We start from the raw sequence: 20,938 nt of genomic DNA on the forward strand, positions 1-20,938 counted from the left end.
CTATTATCCCCTCAAAACTAATCAAAAAGCTTCAAGGCCTCAATACCTCTTTGTGCAACTGGATCCTTGATTTCCTCACATGCAGACCCCAGTCAGTTCAGATTAGCAAAAGCATGTCCTGTACAATCTTCATCAGCACAGTGCACCACAAGGCCGTATGCTTAGCCCCCTGCTCTACTCACTTAACATTCATGACTATGTGGCTAAGTACAATTCCAATGCCATATTCAAGTTTACTGACAACACCACTGTCTATGACTAAATCAAAGGCGGTGATGAATCAGCACATAGGAGGGATAATGAAAATCTAGCTGAGAAGCGTCACACCAACAATCTCTCACTAAACATCAGCCAAACCAAAGAGCTGATTATTAACCTCAGGAGAAGGAAATCGGTGGTCCTTGAGCCAGTCCTCATCAGGGGATTAAAGGTGGAGAGGATCAGCAACTTTAAATTCCTTGATGTTATCATTTCGGAGGACCTGTCCCGGGCCCAGCAAGTAAGTGCAATTACAAAGAAAGCTCGGCAGCACCTCTACTTCCTTAGAAATTTGTTGAGATTTGCCATTACATCTAATATTTTGATAAATTTCTATAGACGTGTGGTGGACAGTATATTGACTGGTTGTATCATAGCCTGTTATGGAAACATCAATGCACTTGAGTGGAAAAACTTTCAAAAAGTAGTGGATATGGGCCAGTGCACCATAGGTAAAGCCCTCCCCTCCACTGAGCACATCTAAGTGGAACGCTGTCGCAGGAAAGCAGCATCCATCATCAGGAACCCCCAACACCCAGGCCATGCTTTTTTCTCTCTGCTGGCATCAGGAAGAATATACAGGAGCCTCAGAACTTACACAACCAGATTCAGGAACAGTTATCACCTCTCAAACATCAGGCTGTTCAACCAGTGGGGATAATATCATTCAACTTCATTTGGACCATCACTGATTCTTCACCTCATATTCTTGATATTTATTGCTTATTTTTTATTATTATTCTCTTTTGTATTTGCACAGTTTGTTCTGTTTTGCACATTGGTTGACTGTCCGCCCTGTTGGGTATAGTCTTTCACTGATTATATTATGGTTCATGGATTTTCTGAGTACGACAGCAATAAAACTAATCTCACAGTTGTATATCGTGACACATATGTACTTTGACAATAAATTTAGTTTGAACTTTGACACTTGCAGGTTGCCCCTGCACAATCCTCACTGATTTGATAGACGCAAACGATGCATTTCACTATATGTTTTGATGTTTCAAGGTACATGAGATAGATCAATCTAAAAATGGAACTAGCTTGGAAGGGCATCTTGTTTGACACACAGCTGACAAGCTGAAGGGCCTATTTCTGTGTTGTATGACTCTAAGACTCTACTTAAACCCAGTTTTATTACACCTGTCAAGTACAACACAGAGCTCAGAGACCTGTGTTATGACTGTATGAATCACTGCTGTAACAAAGAACCATAGAAACATAGAAAATAGGTGCAGGAGTAGGCCATTCGGCCCTTCGAGCCTGCACCGCCATTCAGTATGATCATGGCTGATCATCCAACTCAGAACCCTGTTCCTGCTTTCTCTCCATACCCCCTGATCCCTTTAGCTACAAGGGCCATATCTAACTTCCTCTTAAATATAGCTAATGAACCGGCCTCAACTGTTTCCTGTGGCAGAGAATTCCACAGATTCACCACTCTCTGTGTGAAGAGTGACTTTACCTGTGGCAGAGAATTCCATAGATTCACCACTCTCTGTGTAAAGAATGACTTTACTACCTGAACAACCTCACATTTGCAGCCTGTCCCATTCTTCTCAGTCCATCATTGCTAACTATAGAACAGTGAACAATGTCAGGAGATACTGGGCCAAAACAAGGAGTTAATTTCTCACAGGAACCGAGGTAACCAGGAAAGAGCTTGGAAAAATTTGCTCATGTCTGAATCTCCCGGAAAATTTCTGATCAAAAGCAGTATAAAAAAAGTGCCAGAGCCTTGGAAAACAGGAGCTCAGAGCAGTTCCTACATTAACCCCAGAAATTTAGATATAATATTAAAACTGGCACTCCAAGATACCATTGAGGGAGTATGGTCTTTTGCCTGAAATAGTAAGTTAAGGCCCTGTCTTCCCTTCTAGGCTACATAGCTTGAGCAACCCTTCTACAACCCCGGAGAAATTTAATTGAGGTGTGTATGTCATAGAACATATGTGCAGCACTGGACAGGCCATTTGGCCCACAATATTGTGATGACCTTGATGCTAATTTATATGAAGGGTCCTCTTCCTGTGTATCATCCATACCCCTCTATTCCCTTAATATTCATGTGTCAAATGAGAGGTCATCTCATAAAAATTTATAAAATCATGAGGGGTATAGATAAGGTGGATGGTCATAATTTTTCCCCAAGCTTGAGGAATCTGAAACTAGAGGACATGGATACAAGATGGGAGACATTTACAGGAGACCTGAGAGATTACACAGAGGGTATTGAGTACCTGGAATGAAGTGTCAGCAGAAGTGGTTGAGGTGGGTACAGTTGCATAACTGCAACATTTAAGAGGCATTTAGATAGACACACGGAAGGGGGGGGAGGTTGGAGGGTTTTGAGGACCTGAGTTATAAGCAAAGGTTGAATAGGTTAGCATTTTATTTCCTGGAGCATAGGAGAATGAAGGGAGATCTGAAAGAGTACGCAAAATCATGAGGGGTATAAATAGGATAAATTCATGCAGGCTTTTCCACTGAGGTTGGGTGAGACTAGAACTAGCGTTCATAGTTTTAGTGTGAAAGGTGAAACATCTAAGGGGAGCCCAAGGGGAACTTCTTCACTCAGAGGATGGTGTGAGTGCAGAATGAGCTGCCAGCAAAGGTAGTGGACGCAGGTTTAACTACAGCATTTAAGAGGAGTTTGGATGGGCACATGAATGAGAAGAATCTAGAGGGCTATGGTGCAGATGTAGTAGATGGGCCTAAACAGAAAAACACGTCTGTGCAGATGAGATGGGCTAACAGGCCTGTTTCCGTGCTGTACTTCTCTCTAACTCAAAATATCTTGTTGACCTCAAAACCAACAACTTGCATTTGTATGGCACCCTTAGAGCACAAAACCTTCCAAGAAATTCACTCCAGTTCTGAAATCAAACTTGTGTTTGTGTCTCAGAACTTGGACCAAACTAACCAAGTAAGAAGACCACTACAATTACTGTTGCAACTCTTACTGATCTTGTGGCAATGCAATGGTTAAAGCGGCAGTTTTCTCGAAAGTTGTTAATGGCTTCATGCAGCTCATGTCACTGAGCTGATGGGCAGCGAGGCATCACTCACTTGGCAAGGAGTTGGACTGTTTGCTGAGTCGCTCTGGTCTTTTTGTGCTGTGAACCATACAGAAAGGTCTGAATTTCCAGGCACTGCCAAAGAGAGAGATTAAAGTATTTAATTAGAAGTTCTGCATTCAGCTAATCAGTGGCAGTTGTGCAGGGTCAGCGCATTGCAATCCAACAACACAGCAGAACATTTATTAAAACTGCTCATGAGCCTCTACCTCTCCAGTCTCTTGTCCTTTTCTCCTAGAGGTGCTAACTACAGACCTCCACACCCCACCCCCCACTCCACTACCCTATTGCTCCATCACTCCATTTGGGCCCACTGAGACTCCCCAGTCCTCTATTTCTGCCCCAAGACAAGATCTATTGCTCCAACACTGACTGTTGTGCCTTCAGATCCCCAAGCTCTAACCTGACTCAGTGTCAAATTTAGCTCCTTGACAGACCTTGGGACACTTGACAAATTCAAAGGTACTATACAGTTGCTATTGTGTTCTTTGAGTAAGTAATGATGGTCAAGAGGATACTTAGCCCTCAAAATTCGGGGTAATACCTCAAATCTGATATGCGGGGGCCTCAATGAAATGGAGGACCCCTGAATTGAATAGCATCTCTCCACGATTGAAGGGTGGTAGAAACCAGATACACACTGCCTGAATGGGTGGTGGAGTCGATTGAGATACTCACATCGAGCATTTGAATCATTAAACATCGGGTATTGATCAAATGCTGGGAAATGGGATCAGGTTGTTTGATGGTTAGCATAGACTTTGTGGGCTGAGGGGCCCGTTTGTGTGCTGTATGACTATGCTTGATGATTTTCCTACCACCATCCACTCTAATTTTACATACAATTCACATTAATATAACACCTATAACATATAAAACATCACAGCAGCATTACCCGATTGATTTGGCACCAACTCACAGTGCTATTAATGCAGGCAACCAAAAATTTGGTACGTTTTGAGAGATGTTTTAAAGTATGAGAGAGGAACTAGAGTTGGAATTGGTTTATAATTGCCACATACAGAGATACAGTGAAATGCTTATCTTGCATACTGATTATACAAATCTATTCTTTAAACAAGTCATTGAATACAGAATAAAGTGTAACACCTATGGAGAAAGTGCAAGCAGGTAAACAATCACAAGAAGGTAGATTGAGTCAAGAGTCCACCTTATTGTACTAGGGAATCAATCTGGTAATACTGCTGCGATGTTTTATATGTTATAGATGCTCTATTAATGTGAGTTGTATGTAAAATTAGAGTGAATAGTGGTAGGAAAATCATTATAACAGCAGGAAGTTATCATGTTGTTTCAGCAAATAATTGGGGCATTTCATGGAATATTGCAAAGGGCATGCAGGAGGGAAGGCTTGATCCGAATTTCTAGGACGCTGGTGAGATGACACCTGAAGTAATGTGCACAGGGTTGGTCTTCACGCTTAAGGAAGGATGTGGTTCCTTTAGAGGTAGTACAGAGAGGGTTCACTGGGTCAGTTCCTGGAATGAAGCAGTTTTTCACACAAAGAAAGGGTGAGCAGGTTGTGCCTACACTTGGAGCTTAGAAGAATGTGAGGTAAATTACTTTATTGTCACATGTACCAAGACGTGGTGAAAAACTTTGCATGCAATCCATACAGATCATTTCTTCACATCAGTATAAAGGAAAGCAATAACAGAACCCAGAATGAAGTGTTACAGAGAAAGTCCAGTGCAGGTGGAGCGTTATAACGAGGTAGATTATGAGGTCAGGGCTCCATCTTACCATATGTGGGAACCATTCAATAGTCTTATAAAGACTATCCTTAAGCCTGATGGTACGTGTATTTGGTCTTCTGTATCTTCTACCCAACAGGACTGAAACAGATACAGATCTGTGGTGGATGCTGAGGGGATGTTGCCTCCTAAATCCTGCAGCATAACTTTAGAATAAGGAGTCGCCCATTGCAGAAGAAGATGAGGAGGGCAATGAATCATGAGTATCCACTATTTCAGTGAGTTGTGGAGGCAGAGGCAGTGAAGGTGGAGACAGGCATTTAACTGGAAAGGGAGTTGAGGGGATGGGGGTGGGGGGTGAGAAAGTAGTGTTGAGGCCAAGACAAACACAATACTGCTGAATGGTAGAGTATGGCTGAGTGAACCAACTTGCCACTCTAGCTACTGATTCTTTTTCCAATCCCCATTCTGGCTCCTTTCTCCTCACCTCTCCCCAATGCCCTTCCTCCTTTCCTTTCTCCAATGGTCCATTCTTCTCTCCTATCAGATTCCTTCTTCTCTAGCCCTTTACCTCCTCCAACTATCACTTCCCAGCTTCTCACTTCAAACCCCCTCCCCCACCCACCAACTTTACCCCTCACCTATCACCTGCCAACTTGTACTCCTTCCTCTCCCTTCCTTTCCTTATGAAAAGTCGACGGAGTATTCCTGTCCCTGGATGCTATCTTACTGTTCCTTCTCTTCCTTTGTGATGCACAGGATGGAGGAAGAAAGAAAGATCTTCCTTTGTGCTTTGCACAACATTCTCACATTGCTGCTTATGACCCCATGTCTCAGTTGCTTCTACAGAATCTTACAAAGTAAACATCAGCTAAATGTACAATTAGAACATGAACAATGGTTTAAAATCCAACCACAGATTCCCAGCAACTAACAAAACACCCATGAATCAGATTTACAATCAAATAAGAATTAATTTACAATCTATCTGAGGGACACATGCTGTATAGTGGAGTTTGCTATGGGACTCTAACCTGTGTCCAGTTTACAAATCCTTCCCTGAAAGAGAGAATTCTTGATTCCTTCAAAAGGACTTTACCCGTAATTTGTTTTTAAATTTAAGTAAAAATCCTTAGCTCAGCCCTTAGTTATAATCCTATGGCCTTTGAGGAATGCATGAATACTTAATATGGTAGTGCATCCATTAATGTAACACTGTACAGTGCCAGTAAATGGATCAATTCCACTGCTGTTTGCAAGGACTTTGTACGTTTTCCTTGTGACCATATGGGTTCCCTCTGGATGCTCCGGTTTGCACCCACATCCCAAAGGGTTAGGAAAGGCTGCCCTTTCCCTCTCAAGTGGATGAACCTATCTCACTGCACTGATTTAGAGAGTGGCTAGGAATGCTTGGATCTGCAGTCAGTCAACATCACACAAAGCAGATTATCTGGGTCATTATGTTGCTGTTTGTGGGACCGTGCTGTGCACAAATTGCCAGTCAGTTTCCGTACCATAAGATCATAGACATAAGAGCAGAATTAGGTCATACAGCCCATCGTGTCTGCTCCACCATTTGATCATGGCTGATTTATTTTCCCTCTCATTCTGTCCATAACCTTTGATTCCCTTAATAATTAAGTACCTATCAAACTTTGCTGTAAATATACCCAGAGTCTTGGCCTGAATAGCCATCTCTGACAAAGAATTCCACTGATTCACCACCCTGGGGCTAAAGAAATTCCTCCTCATCTGTTCTAAAGGGACGTCCTGAGGTTGTGCTCTTTGGTCTGAGACCCTCCTACTATTGGAAACATCCTCTCCACGTCCATTCTATATTCAGTAGGTTTCAATTATATTCCCCCGCCCCCACATTCTTCTAAACTCCAGTGAGTACAGGCACAGAACCATCAAACTCTATTGATGTATTAGCTCTTTCATTTCTGGGATAATTGTTGTAAACCTGCTCTCGATTCTCTCCAATGCCAGCATATTCTTTTCTCAGTAAGACCAAATGCAGTCTGACCAGTGCGTTCCTTTATTACAACCATGACCATAACTCAAAGGAACTTAAATGGCTTCAGACAATGCTATAGAAATGAAAGCCAGTTTATCAAATATACCAATTTAGGTGCTAATGTTAGAGAATAACATTGAAATTTACTGGCTGGTGATTTGGCCAAGGTTAGCTGCATTAATGGAGAATACAGAACTGACCAAGTACTGTATTCAATCTGAAATTGAATCCCAATGCAAATAGTGCCAGCTGAGGACAAATTTCCAAGTGCACAAATCCAGATTGAATGTATTTAATTTTAGAAGCTTCTGTGGTTACAAAGAGGTAAATACTGCCCTGTCCACAGCTGCTGTTTTGGAAAGCAACAAAATAGGAAGCAGAGGAATGGGATATTGACTATCAGTGTTTCTGGCTCCAGCTCATCTTCAGTACAACCTGGACTGGAGCAGGCCGGCCATTTCATTTCTCATTCAACCACACAACATATGTGGCATCAGAACAACGTTCATCACTGGTGAACAGGTCAATGGAGTAACATCAAAACACAGGGCAGTGAGGAAGGTGAGAGGTGTCCTGAGTTAATGTTGATCAATGTATGTGAGAGGCTGCGTTCGCAGCTTGACTTTAGTTTTGAATGAAAGTATTTCATCCAACTGACCTCAGTGAGTGGGAAGATGTTGGGAGTCAATTGTTAAGGATGAGTTTATGGAGTACTTGGATACGCAGGACAACAGGACAAAGTCAGCATTGTTTCCTTAAGGGAAAGTCCTGCCTGACAAACCTGTTGAAATTCTTTGAGAAGATTACACATAGGATAGATGAAGGGGATGCAGTCGATGTTGTGCATTTGGACTTTCAGAAGACTTTTGACAAGGTGCCACACATGAGGGCTGCTTACCAAGTTAAGAGACCAGGGCATTACAGGAAAGTTACTGGCATGGTTAGAGCATTGGCTGATTGGTAGGAGGCAGCAAGTGGGAATAAAAGGATCCTTTTCCGGTTGGCTGCCAGTTGCTAATGGTGTTCCACAGGGGTCAGTATTGGGACCACTTCTTTTTATGCTGCATATCAATGTTTTAGATAATGGAATAGATGGCTTTGTTTGCAGATGATACAAAGATTGGTGGAGGGGCAGGCAGTGTTGAGGAAACAGCTAGGCTACAGAACGACTTAGACAGATTAGGAGAATAGGCAAGAGAGTGGGAAATGAAATACAATGTTGGAAAATGCATGGTCATGCGCTTTAGTAGTAGAAATAAATGTGCAGACTATTTTCTAAACCGATTCTGAGGCTATGCTCTCTGGTCCTACACTCCCCCTACTATAGGAAACGTTCTCTCCACATGCACCCTAATCAAATCAAAGCTCAAAGCGCAAGACAGCTTCAATTCCATTACTGTTCTGCAACAGAGTTACATTTATGTGGGTTTGAAAATAATCCTCTCAGACAATCTGACCACTTGTGTAGGAAGATGATACAAATACCACATAGTTAATGTCTTAACCTCAGGATATCCCAAAGACCTCAGAAGTTTCTGCTTTGAAGTGTGGCCACCACTATTATTGCAAGTTAAATACGACTGTACTTATGCACACAACAATGTTCCTCAAACAGTAATAGAGATAAGAGGCAATTATTACACAGTTAGCATTGTAATTAAGCAGGCATTATGAATCAGAGGTTAGGGATATGGTGGGCAGATGACTAGATCTGTTTCTGTTGCGCCAACCAACAGAAACATGTTGCATCTATTTAAACTTTATTTTACTTATTTGTTCACAAGACAAGGTTAGCTTGGCTGTCCATCCCCAAACTGGCTCCTCAGACCAGTGCTGTAAGAGTCAACCAGACTGATGGGGGCAGAGGCACACACAGGAAAAAAACAGGGTAGAACAGCAGATTCCCAGGGTACAGTAGTGAGTTAGTTTTCTAATTAGTTTGGAGTGGAGAGAGGTTAAGAGAGTGGGGTAGTTTATAAATGACGAACATTCTATGAGAGATTGGTTTGATCATTGGGATGTAATCTTTTATTTATTCATTCACCAGATGTGGACTTTATTGCCAAGGCCATTTCAGAAGGTCAGTCATATTGTTACGCATCTGGAGTCACATACAGGACAGTGGTGTTTCTTTCCTATTGGACATCAGTAAACCTAATAGTTCTGTACTCACCATTTCATAATGGCAAATGAGGTGTACCAGGGAGGAACACAGAGCTCTATAGCACAATACAGGCCCTTAGACCCACAATATAGTGCCAGTCTTAGAAACCATTCTAAGATCAATGTAACCCTTCTTCCTACATAGCCCTCCATTTTTCCATTATCCATATGCCTACCTAAAGCGTTTCTTAAATATTCCTAATGTATCTGCCTCTACCACTACCCCTAAGCAGGGCATTCTATGCACCCACTACTCTCTGTGTGAAAAAAAGATACCTCTGACATTCCCTCTATACTTTCCTCCAATCCCCTTTAAATTATGCCCCCTCATATTAGCCATTTCTGCCCTGGGGAAAAAGTCCCTGGCTATCCACTCGATCCTGATCTATGCCTCTTAACATGTTGTACACCTCTATCAAGTCATCTTTCATCCTCCTTCACTCCAAGTAGAAAAACCCTGACTCATGCAACCCATCCTTATAGGACATGCTCTCTAATCCAGGCAGTATCCTAGTAAATCTCCTCTGCACCCTCTCTAAAGTTTCCACATCCAAGGGAGAACATGAAACTGAATGCTGGAGATGTGACAGAATGGCTGATGCTGCCAACTTCCATGATATCCTGAAGGCAGCAATGGAAACTGAGGTGTTGCTCTACAGTGAGCTCCACTGGAACAGCTTAGGAGGTTAAAATGAGAGGGATTCATGTGGGCATAACTCTACCATAGATGGTCCCAAGCCCAGCTGCAAAAGGAGGAGAGCTGGTCATGGGGTTAGCAATCCTCTCCTGTAAAAAAAAACAGAGCTACAGAAATGCCAACTAAAGCTCCACAGGCCCCACTCCAGAAAGAGGAAGGATCTTTGGCTGGAAGACATATGACGTTGTGTGGTGAAAGCGGAAACCATGGGGTTAATCAACCTTCGGCACAGGACTGAGGACTCTGGTGAGTTGCTGTTGGTAGTCTATGCCCCAGTATGGGTGATGGGCCTAAAAAGAAAAAGAGTGGGCATGGAATAGCCAATTAGAGTGACACAAGGAATTAAGTCTACCATGGTATTGCTATTCTCTCTATTTATTATCATGGCTCTGATTTCAAGGGTAATTCTGGTTCTCCACAACAAATGGGACCGGAATGGGGCTAAGGTAGTAATGTCCTTCAGTTTGTGAACACTATGGCAATGCTTAGTATGAGACTGGGCAAAAAAAATTGAGTATAGGGCACACAGACAACTAAGCAAAATCGAGTATTTATTCACAAACAAGAGAAAATCTGCAGATGCTGGAAATCCAAAGCAACATACACAAAATACTAGAGGAACTCAGCAGGCCAGGCAGCATCTATGGGAAAAAGTACAGTCCCTCTGCAGGATTGGGGTCTCAGCCCGAAATGCTGACTATACTTTTTTCCAAAGTATTTGTTGTCAACATTACATCAGCTGGCATTCAGCAAATTAAACCGAAACTGGCACTGGGCAGATCATAATTTTCCAAGCTGTTAAAGAAACATTTCATTAAGAGAAGAACCTATCAACTTCCACTTTAAGTACACCCAATGGCATGCCCTCCATAGCCATCTGTGGCAATGAATTCCACAGGTTCACCACCCTTTGGCTAAAGAAATTCCATATCTCCGTTCTAAAGGGCTCAGCACCAATCCTGACTCCATGTGTACCACAGCAAGTGAGATACTTTTATCAAGCACAGTCATTATTGCAACGTATCAAACACTACCGCTAATGGACACAAAGCAGGATTGCAAAACGTCAGATATTCTTCATGGTTACATGAAGTAATGTGGAATTTTACACCACACATCTGCACTCACTTTCTTGAACTTTTTGAAGGCTGCTTTTTGGTGTCCCTGCGCTAACTCAATTCCTCCAAACAGGCAATACGTCTCCTCCACCTCTGTGCTGAAATTTCCGAAGGTAGAGAGCTTGGCTGGAAGGGATTCCTGAAGCAACTTCGAAGCACCCTGTAGGGAGGCAAAATCATCAATGTCATCCTGAATTTGCACAAAAATACCCCAGGGCTGCCTCCAGTTCCAAATTCTCAGCCCTGTTTCCACTTCCTAACCCACTCTCATTTCCAAAACCTTATATCCATTGGAGTATCTGTGTTCTTCCAGTTTGGGATTGTGTCCTCCCCGTCAGCTGCTGTGTCATCAGCCAGCCAAGCTCTAAACTCTGAAATTCACTCTTTCCAACCTATCACCCCAACTTTAAAAGGTTTATTAGAATCTGCAACTTTATTATCTACAGTTCTGTTACCTCATGCAGCTTAATGTCAAATTCTGAATGTCACAGTTCTTTGAGCTGTCTGTACTAAGAGGAAATAGGAATATGAACCACATCAAATCGATTGTGAGAATGCGGCATGTGCATGTGACCGATTCATCACACAGTGAATCGACTGGGCCTCCTACGCATGGAAGGCTCTCTCTTTCGCGCGCATTTTCAAGAGGATGTTTTTGTCCCAACTGGTTCTGTTCGTCACTCCCGCATTGTAAGCTGCGCAGTGTGTACCATGGCTGACAAGACTTAGTAAAAAAAAAATCTACCCTACTAATCCATTGTACTTGCTCCACACATTCATAACAGATAAGCCACTCAGCCCCTCAAACTTGCCCCACCATTTAATTAAATTTCAGCTGTTCTGCCCCAGGCCTCAGATCCTCTTCAGTTGCAGTACCCCAAAGCCCTTCAGAGATATATTTAGTTTCTTTTTAAATATCCCCAATGATTGAACTTCCACAATCCCGCAGGGCAGAGAATACCTGAGATTCACTACGCTTTAGTAGGTACACATGAAAGGAAGTTGCTTAAGGTGGCAAATGAATCTAGGAACTGAAAAGTAGCACAACAGCTACCCAAACATCTGGCAGCACTCCAGTGTCGGAGCTCTGTTATATGACCTGACAGTGTAATCCATGTGGTGAGCATTAACAGAGGGATCACACCCCATTAAGCCACATGCCTATCATGGCTCGCCTGTTGCTGATGGACATGCCAGAACATTGCTCAGCAGAGTTTTTAAAGGGGCTGCAAGAACAAACACCCACAATACAAATCAGACAAGTCGACAGCAACACCAAAGAGGCTGTCCTAAACCATGATAAATCATGAACTAAGTCTCAGTTACATTTTTGCATCTAATACTGGGTAACGCGCTTCAGGAGGAACATCAGGATCCCTGGAAGAGTCCAAAGGAAATTTGTTGGAAGCGGTAAACAGGAAAAGTGTCAGTTGTTCCTGAGGCTGGGATTGTCCCATTGGAGCAGCTGGGGTTAACTGGGGTGGAGGGATTCAAAAGAGAAGTGTTCAACATTAGAGCTGGTTTCAATAAATAATGGTAAATCACTCCTACAGGTAGGAATGTTGCTAAGTGAAGGACACAAATTTTGAGTGTTGAAGATACTCAGTGAGTCAGGCAGCATCTTTGGGAAGAGAAAATTCTGCGCTCACTAGAAGTGTGAAAATTAGAGACACACAGGTTTTAAGGTGAACAGAAAGCGGGGATGTGAACTATGATAAAAGACAAAAGATGAAAATTCAAGCTTATTGCTATTCAACCATACACAGGTATACAGCTAAACAACCAGGGACCAAGATGCAAAACAGAGTACATATATAACATTGAGCACATAAAATAATATTAACAGATAAAAAAAGTATTCTATAGATGTACAAGTTGACATAAAGTGCATATATGAAATATAGTTAAAATACAACTGTATTACTGCTACAGGTGCTGTCATAAGTAAGGTGTATGAGGTGTAGCTGGGTGTTCAGAAGTCGCTCAGCCTGGGGGAAGAAGCTGTGACCTAGATTTTTGCTCTTACTTTCTGCTTTCTGCAGAAAGTACTTTCTGCCTTATAGTAGGAGGTCAAAGAGATTGCGGGATGGATAGGAGGGTTCCTTGACAATGCTGAGGGCTCTGCAAACACAGCACTTCTGTTGCGTTCTGGAAGATTGGGATACATAGGGAACAAGAGGTCAATCTAGAGGAGTTGTAAATGAGGAAAGTACAGGGTGTAAGATTTTGCAATGAGACAATAAGCAAGCTATGTATGTCTCTGTGTGATATGTGAAATATTTCTCTGCACTCTGTAATGATTTGATCTGTATGAAGAGCATGCAAGCCAAGCTTTTCATTGTACCTCAGTACATGGGACAATAATAAACCAATTCCAAAGCACTTTGAGATAACTATTTCCTCAATGGTGGATGTTCCTCCAGAGCTCACTCAGGATATGCATCTTTCAGTCAATTTTCTACACTCCTGTTCACAACCCCTTTCATCTCACCCAAAACATGGTTCCCCTATCCTCACCTTCCACACTCCCACCTACACAGGTAGTGCAAAAAGTATGAATCTACAGATGCTGTTCAATGTTCAATAGATTCTATCACAGGTCAGATTCTATTTTATAGATTCTATCTCTCTTCTCCTTTCAGAGTTCTGAAGGATTTTTGACTCATTGATTCACTTTTCTGTATGCACCAGAACCCAGTCTTATCCCCACTTGCTGAATTACTACAGGAGGTATTGTACCTTCCCTTAAACTCCTGCCTATCCACCCAGGGCCTCAAGCGCTCTTCCAGGCAAAGAAATGATTTGGACTTCTCCAAATTTGGTATGAGGCATTCATTCTGTGCCTCCTCCACAATGGGGTTATCAAATGGAGATTGGCAAACACTTTGTAGACTACCTCCAATCATTGACTCTAGGCTCCTATCTCTCCACCCCCTCCATTGCTTGAACATCTGTAGTATACCATCTTAGTACAAAATTAAGATAATTAGTTAAAGACCTGCAATTATTTCACAGGAAAAAAAATGCTGTGTTGTGGAATGTCTGCCTGAAAGAGTGTAGAAGCAGATTGAACAGGGGTTGGTTTCAAATAGAAAACGGACACTTGAACAGGAACAACTGTGGTAAAAAGCAGAAGAATGGAACTGCATTCTTCCTGCGCAACATTCTTTCACCAGTAACAATAACTAGGGAAACATCTGTTTTATGCCTAAATAGGATACACATCAGTTGTCTGACGTTGACTGGGAAAGGCATAATATTACAATACTGCTTTTTCAGTCCTACATGTGGTTTAAACACAAGGTTTTGTCTTATATTTGCCATGACATTGTATTCCTATTTAAAAAAATGTAGCCTCTATGCGCGGCTGTTCAATTTGCTGTCCACTTGGGTTTGGCCAGCTACTTGTATAAAAACATACACTTAAGGTGATGTTTAAAGGAGATGCGTGAGGCAAATTGTTTTTCACCTCACCCTCAGCCTGACCTGTCAGGGACCATGTGGTGACTGTCCATGCATCAGCCTCCCCAAGGAACACAATCCAGATTTTTGTAGATCCTGGATCAGCCTCTACAGTTACCAAGGGCCCACCGATAGCCAAACCCTTTGGAGAGCATCATACTCAAATCGAGTGATTGCACGGTTACTACTACTCCAGAAGGCTATGGAAATGGAAGAGATTGTGGTCCTCTGTTGAAAGATATTTGTAATTTTATTAACCACAAAAGAAGTGCAAAAAGACTGGAGGACAGATAATGTTATTCCTTTATTTAAGAAGATAGACTTGGTCATCTTATGTTGGAGGTTGGGAAATTACTGCAAAAAATTCTGAAGGATAGGATTCAGGTATATTTGTCTATTTCGACTGCAGTCACACATTGTGGGCTGGTTCAGAAGGCAAGGCACATGGGATTGAAGATGCACGAGCAAACTGGATCCAAAACTGGTTTGATGATAGGAGGCACAGAGTAGTGGTTGAAGGATGCTTTTCTAACCCCAGCAAATTTGAATATAAAACAACAATACTGCCACAATCACCATCAGTGCAGAGGCACCACAAGGTTGTGTTCTTCGCCCCTTGCTCTACTCTGTTATTCTTATGAAGGCAAGGCAAAATACAGCTCTAATGCCATATTTAAGTTTGCTGACAACACCATCATCAAGGACCCCTACCATCCAGGCTATGTTCTCCTCTCTCTGCTACCATTAGGAAGGAGGTACAGGAGCCTCAGGATCCACACCACCAGATTCAGGAACAGTTATTAACCCTTACCTATCAGGCTACTGAACCAGAGGGGATAACTTCACTCACCCCAGTGCTGCACGGTTCCCACAATCTACGGACTCACTGAGTGCTTATTTATTATTATTATATTTTTGTATTTGCAGTTTGTTGTCTTTTGCATGAGTTTGCCCATCTTGTGTGCAGTTTTTCATTGATTCTATGGTGCTTCTTTGCATCTACTGTGAAAACCTCCAAGATAATGAATCTCAAAGTTCAAAGTGTCACCACAACCCTGAGATTCATTTTCTTGTGGGCATACTCAATAAATCCATAATAGAATAATAACCATAATAGAATCAATCAAGGTAGTATATGGTGACATATATGCACCTTGTGTGTGGGTGGGAGAATTTGCTCACAGGATGTGCGTGAAGCGTCTACTGCAGTAGTGTAGTGGTGCTTGTAGTGAGTGCATGTTGCATGCTGTATGCCACATAGTGCTCTCTGCTTGCTACTCTCTGCTTACAGCTATTGCCGCAGGCTAGCCTTCTCAACAAAGGGTGAAAAGAGGAGCCGAGTTTGTAAGCCTCCTCCTGCCAGTACAGAGCCTCTCCACCACCGAGACTCCTGCAGTGCCTTCTCGGGGCCACACATGGAAAGTGGGTATCTTACAGACACAGCCTAACTACAGGGGATCTCGGAGCAGCAGTGGGCCCCAGAAACGTGGTATGCAGGCCCACCACTGTATGGACATGCCCTGGCGCCTGTCAACCATTGTCCCAGCTATGGGTAAATAGCCGCACTGCCTTGTGGTAAGTCTGTTGAGACAAGGCTATGGGAGCACACCCTGACAGAAAAGCAATGTGCTGGCGGCACGCAATAGGCGGGCCTTAACAGACCAAGGACCCAGCAGCCTGCTGCAGCCAAGATGTGGGACCAGTTGTCCTGGGATCACCCTTGCTACTGGGATTTACCTCACCATGGTGAAGATAGTGCTACTGGGGATGGCGCACCCCGTTATCTTATCTTCCTTGCGCAGGTCTTCACCTCTGACCACAGTGAACAATACCGGTGAACGTATGTACTTTACTAATAAATTTTCTTTGAACTTTGATTGTATGTTTGCAACCAGTGGGGTCCACAGAGATCAGTGCTATGACCTTTGCTGTTTCTTATATGTATTGATAACCTGGAAGTGAATGTTCGATGCTGGTTAGCAAGTTAGTGGCGTTGTGGAAAGTAGCAAGGAAAGTCATCTAAGGCTACAGCATGATATAGTTGTAGGAGGATCAAAGGAGGCTGATAGGTGGCCTGATAAAAGTATACAGAATTATAAGAGGTAACAATAGGCAAGACAGAATTTTTATTCCACCTCGGAGGTACCAAAACAAGGCAGCATATGTTTAAGGCGAGATGCATCTTTTTTTAAAAAAAAGCACAGAATATGGTTAATAACTAGAACTTACTGCCACCAGAGGAGATGGTGGAATTGGGTAAAAATCGCTATGTTGAAGAGAAATGTTTAAGATGTTTTAAGAGAGATAATAGACATTGAGGAAGGAATGTGACAAGCTCTATTGTAATGCAGGTTTCCCTTTACTGTTACAACAAAATCTGAATAATCTGTTATTTAATTGTGGACTATTTCAGAGTGCAATTAAGAGTCAACCACATGGTGGTTGTGGAGACACTTACAGGTCTACAAACTGCAGCCTTCCTCCCTGAAGAACATGACTGAACTGGAAAGATTTTACAACAATCTGGCAGCTTCATGGTCGCCACTAATGATATTAACATTTAATTCCTTCATTTAAATTCCCCACTGGTAGGATTTGAATTCTCAACTCCAGAAGCACAGACCAGGCCTCTTGATGATTGTCTGGTAATTTAATCATTATATTAGATTCCTCCCAAGTTTAGAGTCCATCATAAATCCTTGTCCTAATATGCATGTTTAAGCCATGAGAAGAAAGGGCAGACTCATACTGGTATGGGTTGATATTTATGTGTGTCATGAAGTTTGTCCCATCCTATCTTGCAGACAACTGCTCATAGATCATGGCTAATGAATTGGACATCTTCAGTCAGAAAATTCAAGTGCAGTTTAACAAAACTGGATCTGGAATTCAGGGTGACACAGTAGCATAGTGGTCAGCGCAATCACCTTACAACACCAGTGAGCACTGATCAACGTTCGGTTACCACCACTGTCTGTAAGGCGTTTGTACCTCCTTTCTGTGACCATGGGGGTTTCCTTCCACATTTCAAAGATGTACTGTAAGAGACTGGGTTAGTATGTTGAGGGCATGTTATGTATTTCAATCAGCACAATACTCGCTGATTTGACGCAAATGATTCATTTCACTGTATGCTTCAACGTACATGACAAATAAAGCTTATCTTCAAAACATCTTTAATGTTTATTTTCACATTCACTGAAAAAATTGCCATGTGTGCTTCTTATACAGAACAATTTATTACACGGTGCACTGAGGTAGCACAAGGCAAAACAGTAACAGAGTGCAGAATAAAGTGTAAATAGCTACAGAGAAAATACCGTGCAGGTGAACTCTAAGGCACAAAACTCAAAATGAGGTAGATTGTGAGGTCAACAATCCTCACTGAATAAAAATACTTATTCTTACCACATAGTTTTTGATCAGTATCAGAAAGCGACCGTAACTGTCCAGGACAGAGAGTGACAAAGGGTGTTCCGGTCCCATGTGTGCCTGATAACACTGCAGGCTCTGTTGGTAGTACTGCTCTGCTATATCTGTAGAAAGATACAGGGAACATTAACTAGTAACAGCAACCACAAAGTTTTAATACACTTCATTTCCAACTATAAAGCCACATTAACTTAAGTTTATGTTAATTTATATCGTTATGTCTGTAATGTACTGTGCTTCTGCTGCAGAAAGCTACTTTCATGGGTAGGACGGTAGCTTAGTGGTTAGTGTGATGCTATTACATGAGTGACCTGGGTTTAACTCCTTTCGCTGTCAGTATGGAGTATGTACATTGTCTCTGTGATCACATAGGTTTCCTTTCACAGTCCAAAGATGTATGAGTTAATGAGTTAATTGGTCACAAGTGTAATTGGGCTAGAAGGGCTCATTACCGTGCTACATCTCTAAATAAAATGAAAAATATATACCCTGTGTATATAGTATATGCTGACAATAAATATGAACTTGAATATTAAAGAAGATTTCTGTAAATCTGTTGAGAATATAATAAAAATATATTGTGGTAATATAACTACACAGTACTCCTGCTCTATCAAACTGTCACAAAAACTGGAGGGAGAACAAAGGTTTAAGTGCAGTACTGGAGTAGTTAAAGTTATAGTATTTGATAAATTGACTTGTTGAATAGCGGAGATGAAGTTGAATCTCACCTCAGAAACTGGGTACTCCAAATTTAATCACAAATGCTACCAAATGCATGAATTGATAAGGTGACCATTAGTGAATTCATCTGATTTGGAGGGGAAAATTAAAGCCCAATACCATCATGGTCAATGCTAACATAGCCCAAGTCTTAGAACATTTTTACAAACCTTACCTAAATAGAGCAACAATAGAAACTAGCTACAACTTAGTAGGAGAATGTTCAATAGAAGGGCAAATCCCATCAGTCCCCCATTTTCTTGCAATTTGTTCTTTCTCTCACATTTATTCATCTCTTTTTTAAAATCTTTTGCCAATTAGCCATTGTACAACAGTCAATTAATCCACCATCTAGCAGACCTGTGGAATATGGGAGGAAACCAGAGAAGTTGGAGGAACCCCACGCAGTCACTGGGAAAACGTGTAAATTCTTCTCAGATCTGGGTCCCTTGGACTGTGAGGCAATCCGTAGTGCTGTGGAAGCAATGTGATTGCAGCAGGACTTAGACAAATTGGAATAATGGGCAAAAAGTGGCAGATGGAATATAGTGTTAGGAAATATATGTATATACATTTTGGTAAAAGGAACAGTAGTGCAGACTATTATCTAAATGGAGAGAAAATTCAAACATCAGAGGTGTAAAGGGACTTAGGACTTAGGACTCCCTGTGCAAGACTCCCAGAGGTTAATTCACAGATTGAGTCTGTGGTAAAGACAAATGCAATGTTGTCATATATTTGAAGGGGAATAGAATATAAAAAACAAGGAGATAATGCTGAAGCTTTACAAGAGACTAATCAGACTGCACTTGGAGTACTGTCAACAATTTTGGGCCTCTTATCTCAGAAAGGATGCACTGTCCTTGGAGAGAATTCAAAGGAGGTTCACCAGGATGATTCTGTGAACAAAGGGGTTAACATATGAGGAGCATTTGGCAGCTTTGGGCCTGTATTCACTGGAATTTAGAAGAATGCTTGGGGATCTCACTGAAACCTACGAAATGTTGAAAGGACTAGATACGGTGGACGCGGAGACGATGCTTCCTCCGGTGGGGTATCCAGAATTAGAGGGCATAGGCTCAAAATCAAGGAGCAACTTTTAGAACAGAACAAAGGAAAATTTTTTTCAGCCAGAGAGTGGTGAATCTGTGGAATACTCTGCCACAGACAGCAGTGGAGGCCAAGTCTGTGGAAGTTGATAGATTCCTGATTGGTCAGGGCATCAAGGGATATGGTGAGAGGGCGGGTGTATGGGATTGAATGGGATAAGGGATCAGCCAAGATGAAATGGCAGAGTGGACCCGTTGGGCTGAATGGCCCAATTCTGCTCCCATGTCGTATGGTTTTATAATCCCAAACACACTATTGATCTGTGGTCGAAGATGAACCACCAAATATTGATCAAGAATAGGTGTTCTTGGAGAAGGAGCATGTGGTTTCTATAGGCACAGTGGCATGTTCTGAGAATGGTGAGCACAGTATTTTGTAGATCAGTTATCATATTTTAGTTTGAAATTGTAAATAGGTTTGTGAACTCCTGATTGTTGTATGTGTTCTTGTGAGTGAATAAACTTTTGGATATCTTGTAAAAAAGGTATCACCCAGATCAGGAGAATGAACCAAGATTGACAAGTACGTCCTGCCTTAACCGATGCAAATACACACCCTACCCAGCCTGTACACAAAGTTCTGATCTCCTTCACTAATATCCTTCAGGGCAATAAGTCAGCCGTTCTTACCCAATCTGGGCTATACATGTTCCCAGACCCACTGCAAAAGATTGACTCTGAAATAGCCTAGTAAACCACATGGCTTACTAAGGGTCAGATAATTAACAGTGAGTCCGCCATTAATGTCTGAATCCCAAGGGTCAGTAGTCAGTCGTCAAAGGAGTTATCAATCTAATCAGTCCACCTTGGGAAAGGATGTTATGTCCTATCTGATTTGTAGCGATTAGCGCCAAAGGTTTAGTGCCACAGATGTACTGAATCTTTATCTCCACTTCTCTGAAAGCTAAACTTTAGCAGCTACTTACTAAGCTAGGGATCAGAATCGTTTAAGTAACTTGAAAGTTAATGTGATTAATAATAGCAGTGAGAGTTTGATAGTATTTGAAGAGGACAAACATAAGATAATTAGTTAAGGATCCTAGTTGTATGTGTAGCAAATCACAAAGTCAAAGTACTTTGAGGAAGGGGGAGATGGTACATGCAGGGGAACAGAGTAGTTGAAGTTAATGGTCTCGATTGTGATGCTCTCCCACTGTCTAATGA

At 42.0% G+C, this 20,938-nt stretch overlaps 1 protein-coding gene across 6 annotated transcripts in view; it reads right to left on the bottom strand.

Annotated features, from left to right (window-relative positions):
• Positions 1-20,938, bottom strand: part of ttc23 (tetratricopeptide repeat domain 23) — a 190,957-nt gene that overhangs the window by 3,474 nt on the left and 166,545 nt on the right. For all 6 annotated transcript variants that reach the window (XM_059946679.1, XM_059946676.1, XM_059946680.1 and 3 more), the window contains 3 exons: positions 17,919-18,046; positions 11,059-11,208; positions 3,331-3,413 (listed from right to left, as the gene is read on the bottom strand). In XM_059946679.1, coding sequence (XP_059802662.1) covers positions 3,331-3,413; positions 11,059-11,208; positions 17,919-18,046 — 361 coding nt within the window. The remainder of the gene's footprint in view (positions 1-3,330; positions 3,414-11,058; positions 11,209-17,918; positions 18,047-20,938) is intronic.

The sequence above is a fragment of the Hypanus sabinus genome, chromosome 21, assembly GCF_030144855.1.
Source record: "Hypanus sabinus isolate sHypSab1 chromosome 21, sHypSab1.hap1, whole genome shotgun sequence".
Lineage (NCBI taxonomy): Eukaryota > Metazoa > Chordata > Chondrichthyes > Myliobatiformes > Dasyatidae > Hypanus > Hypanus sabinus.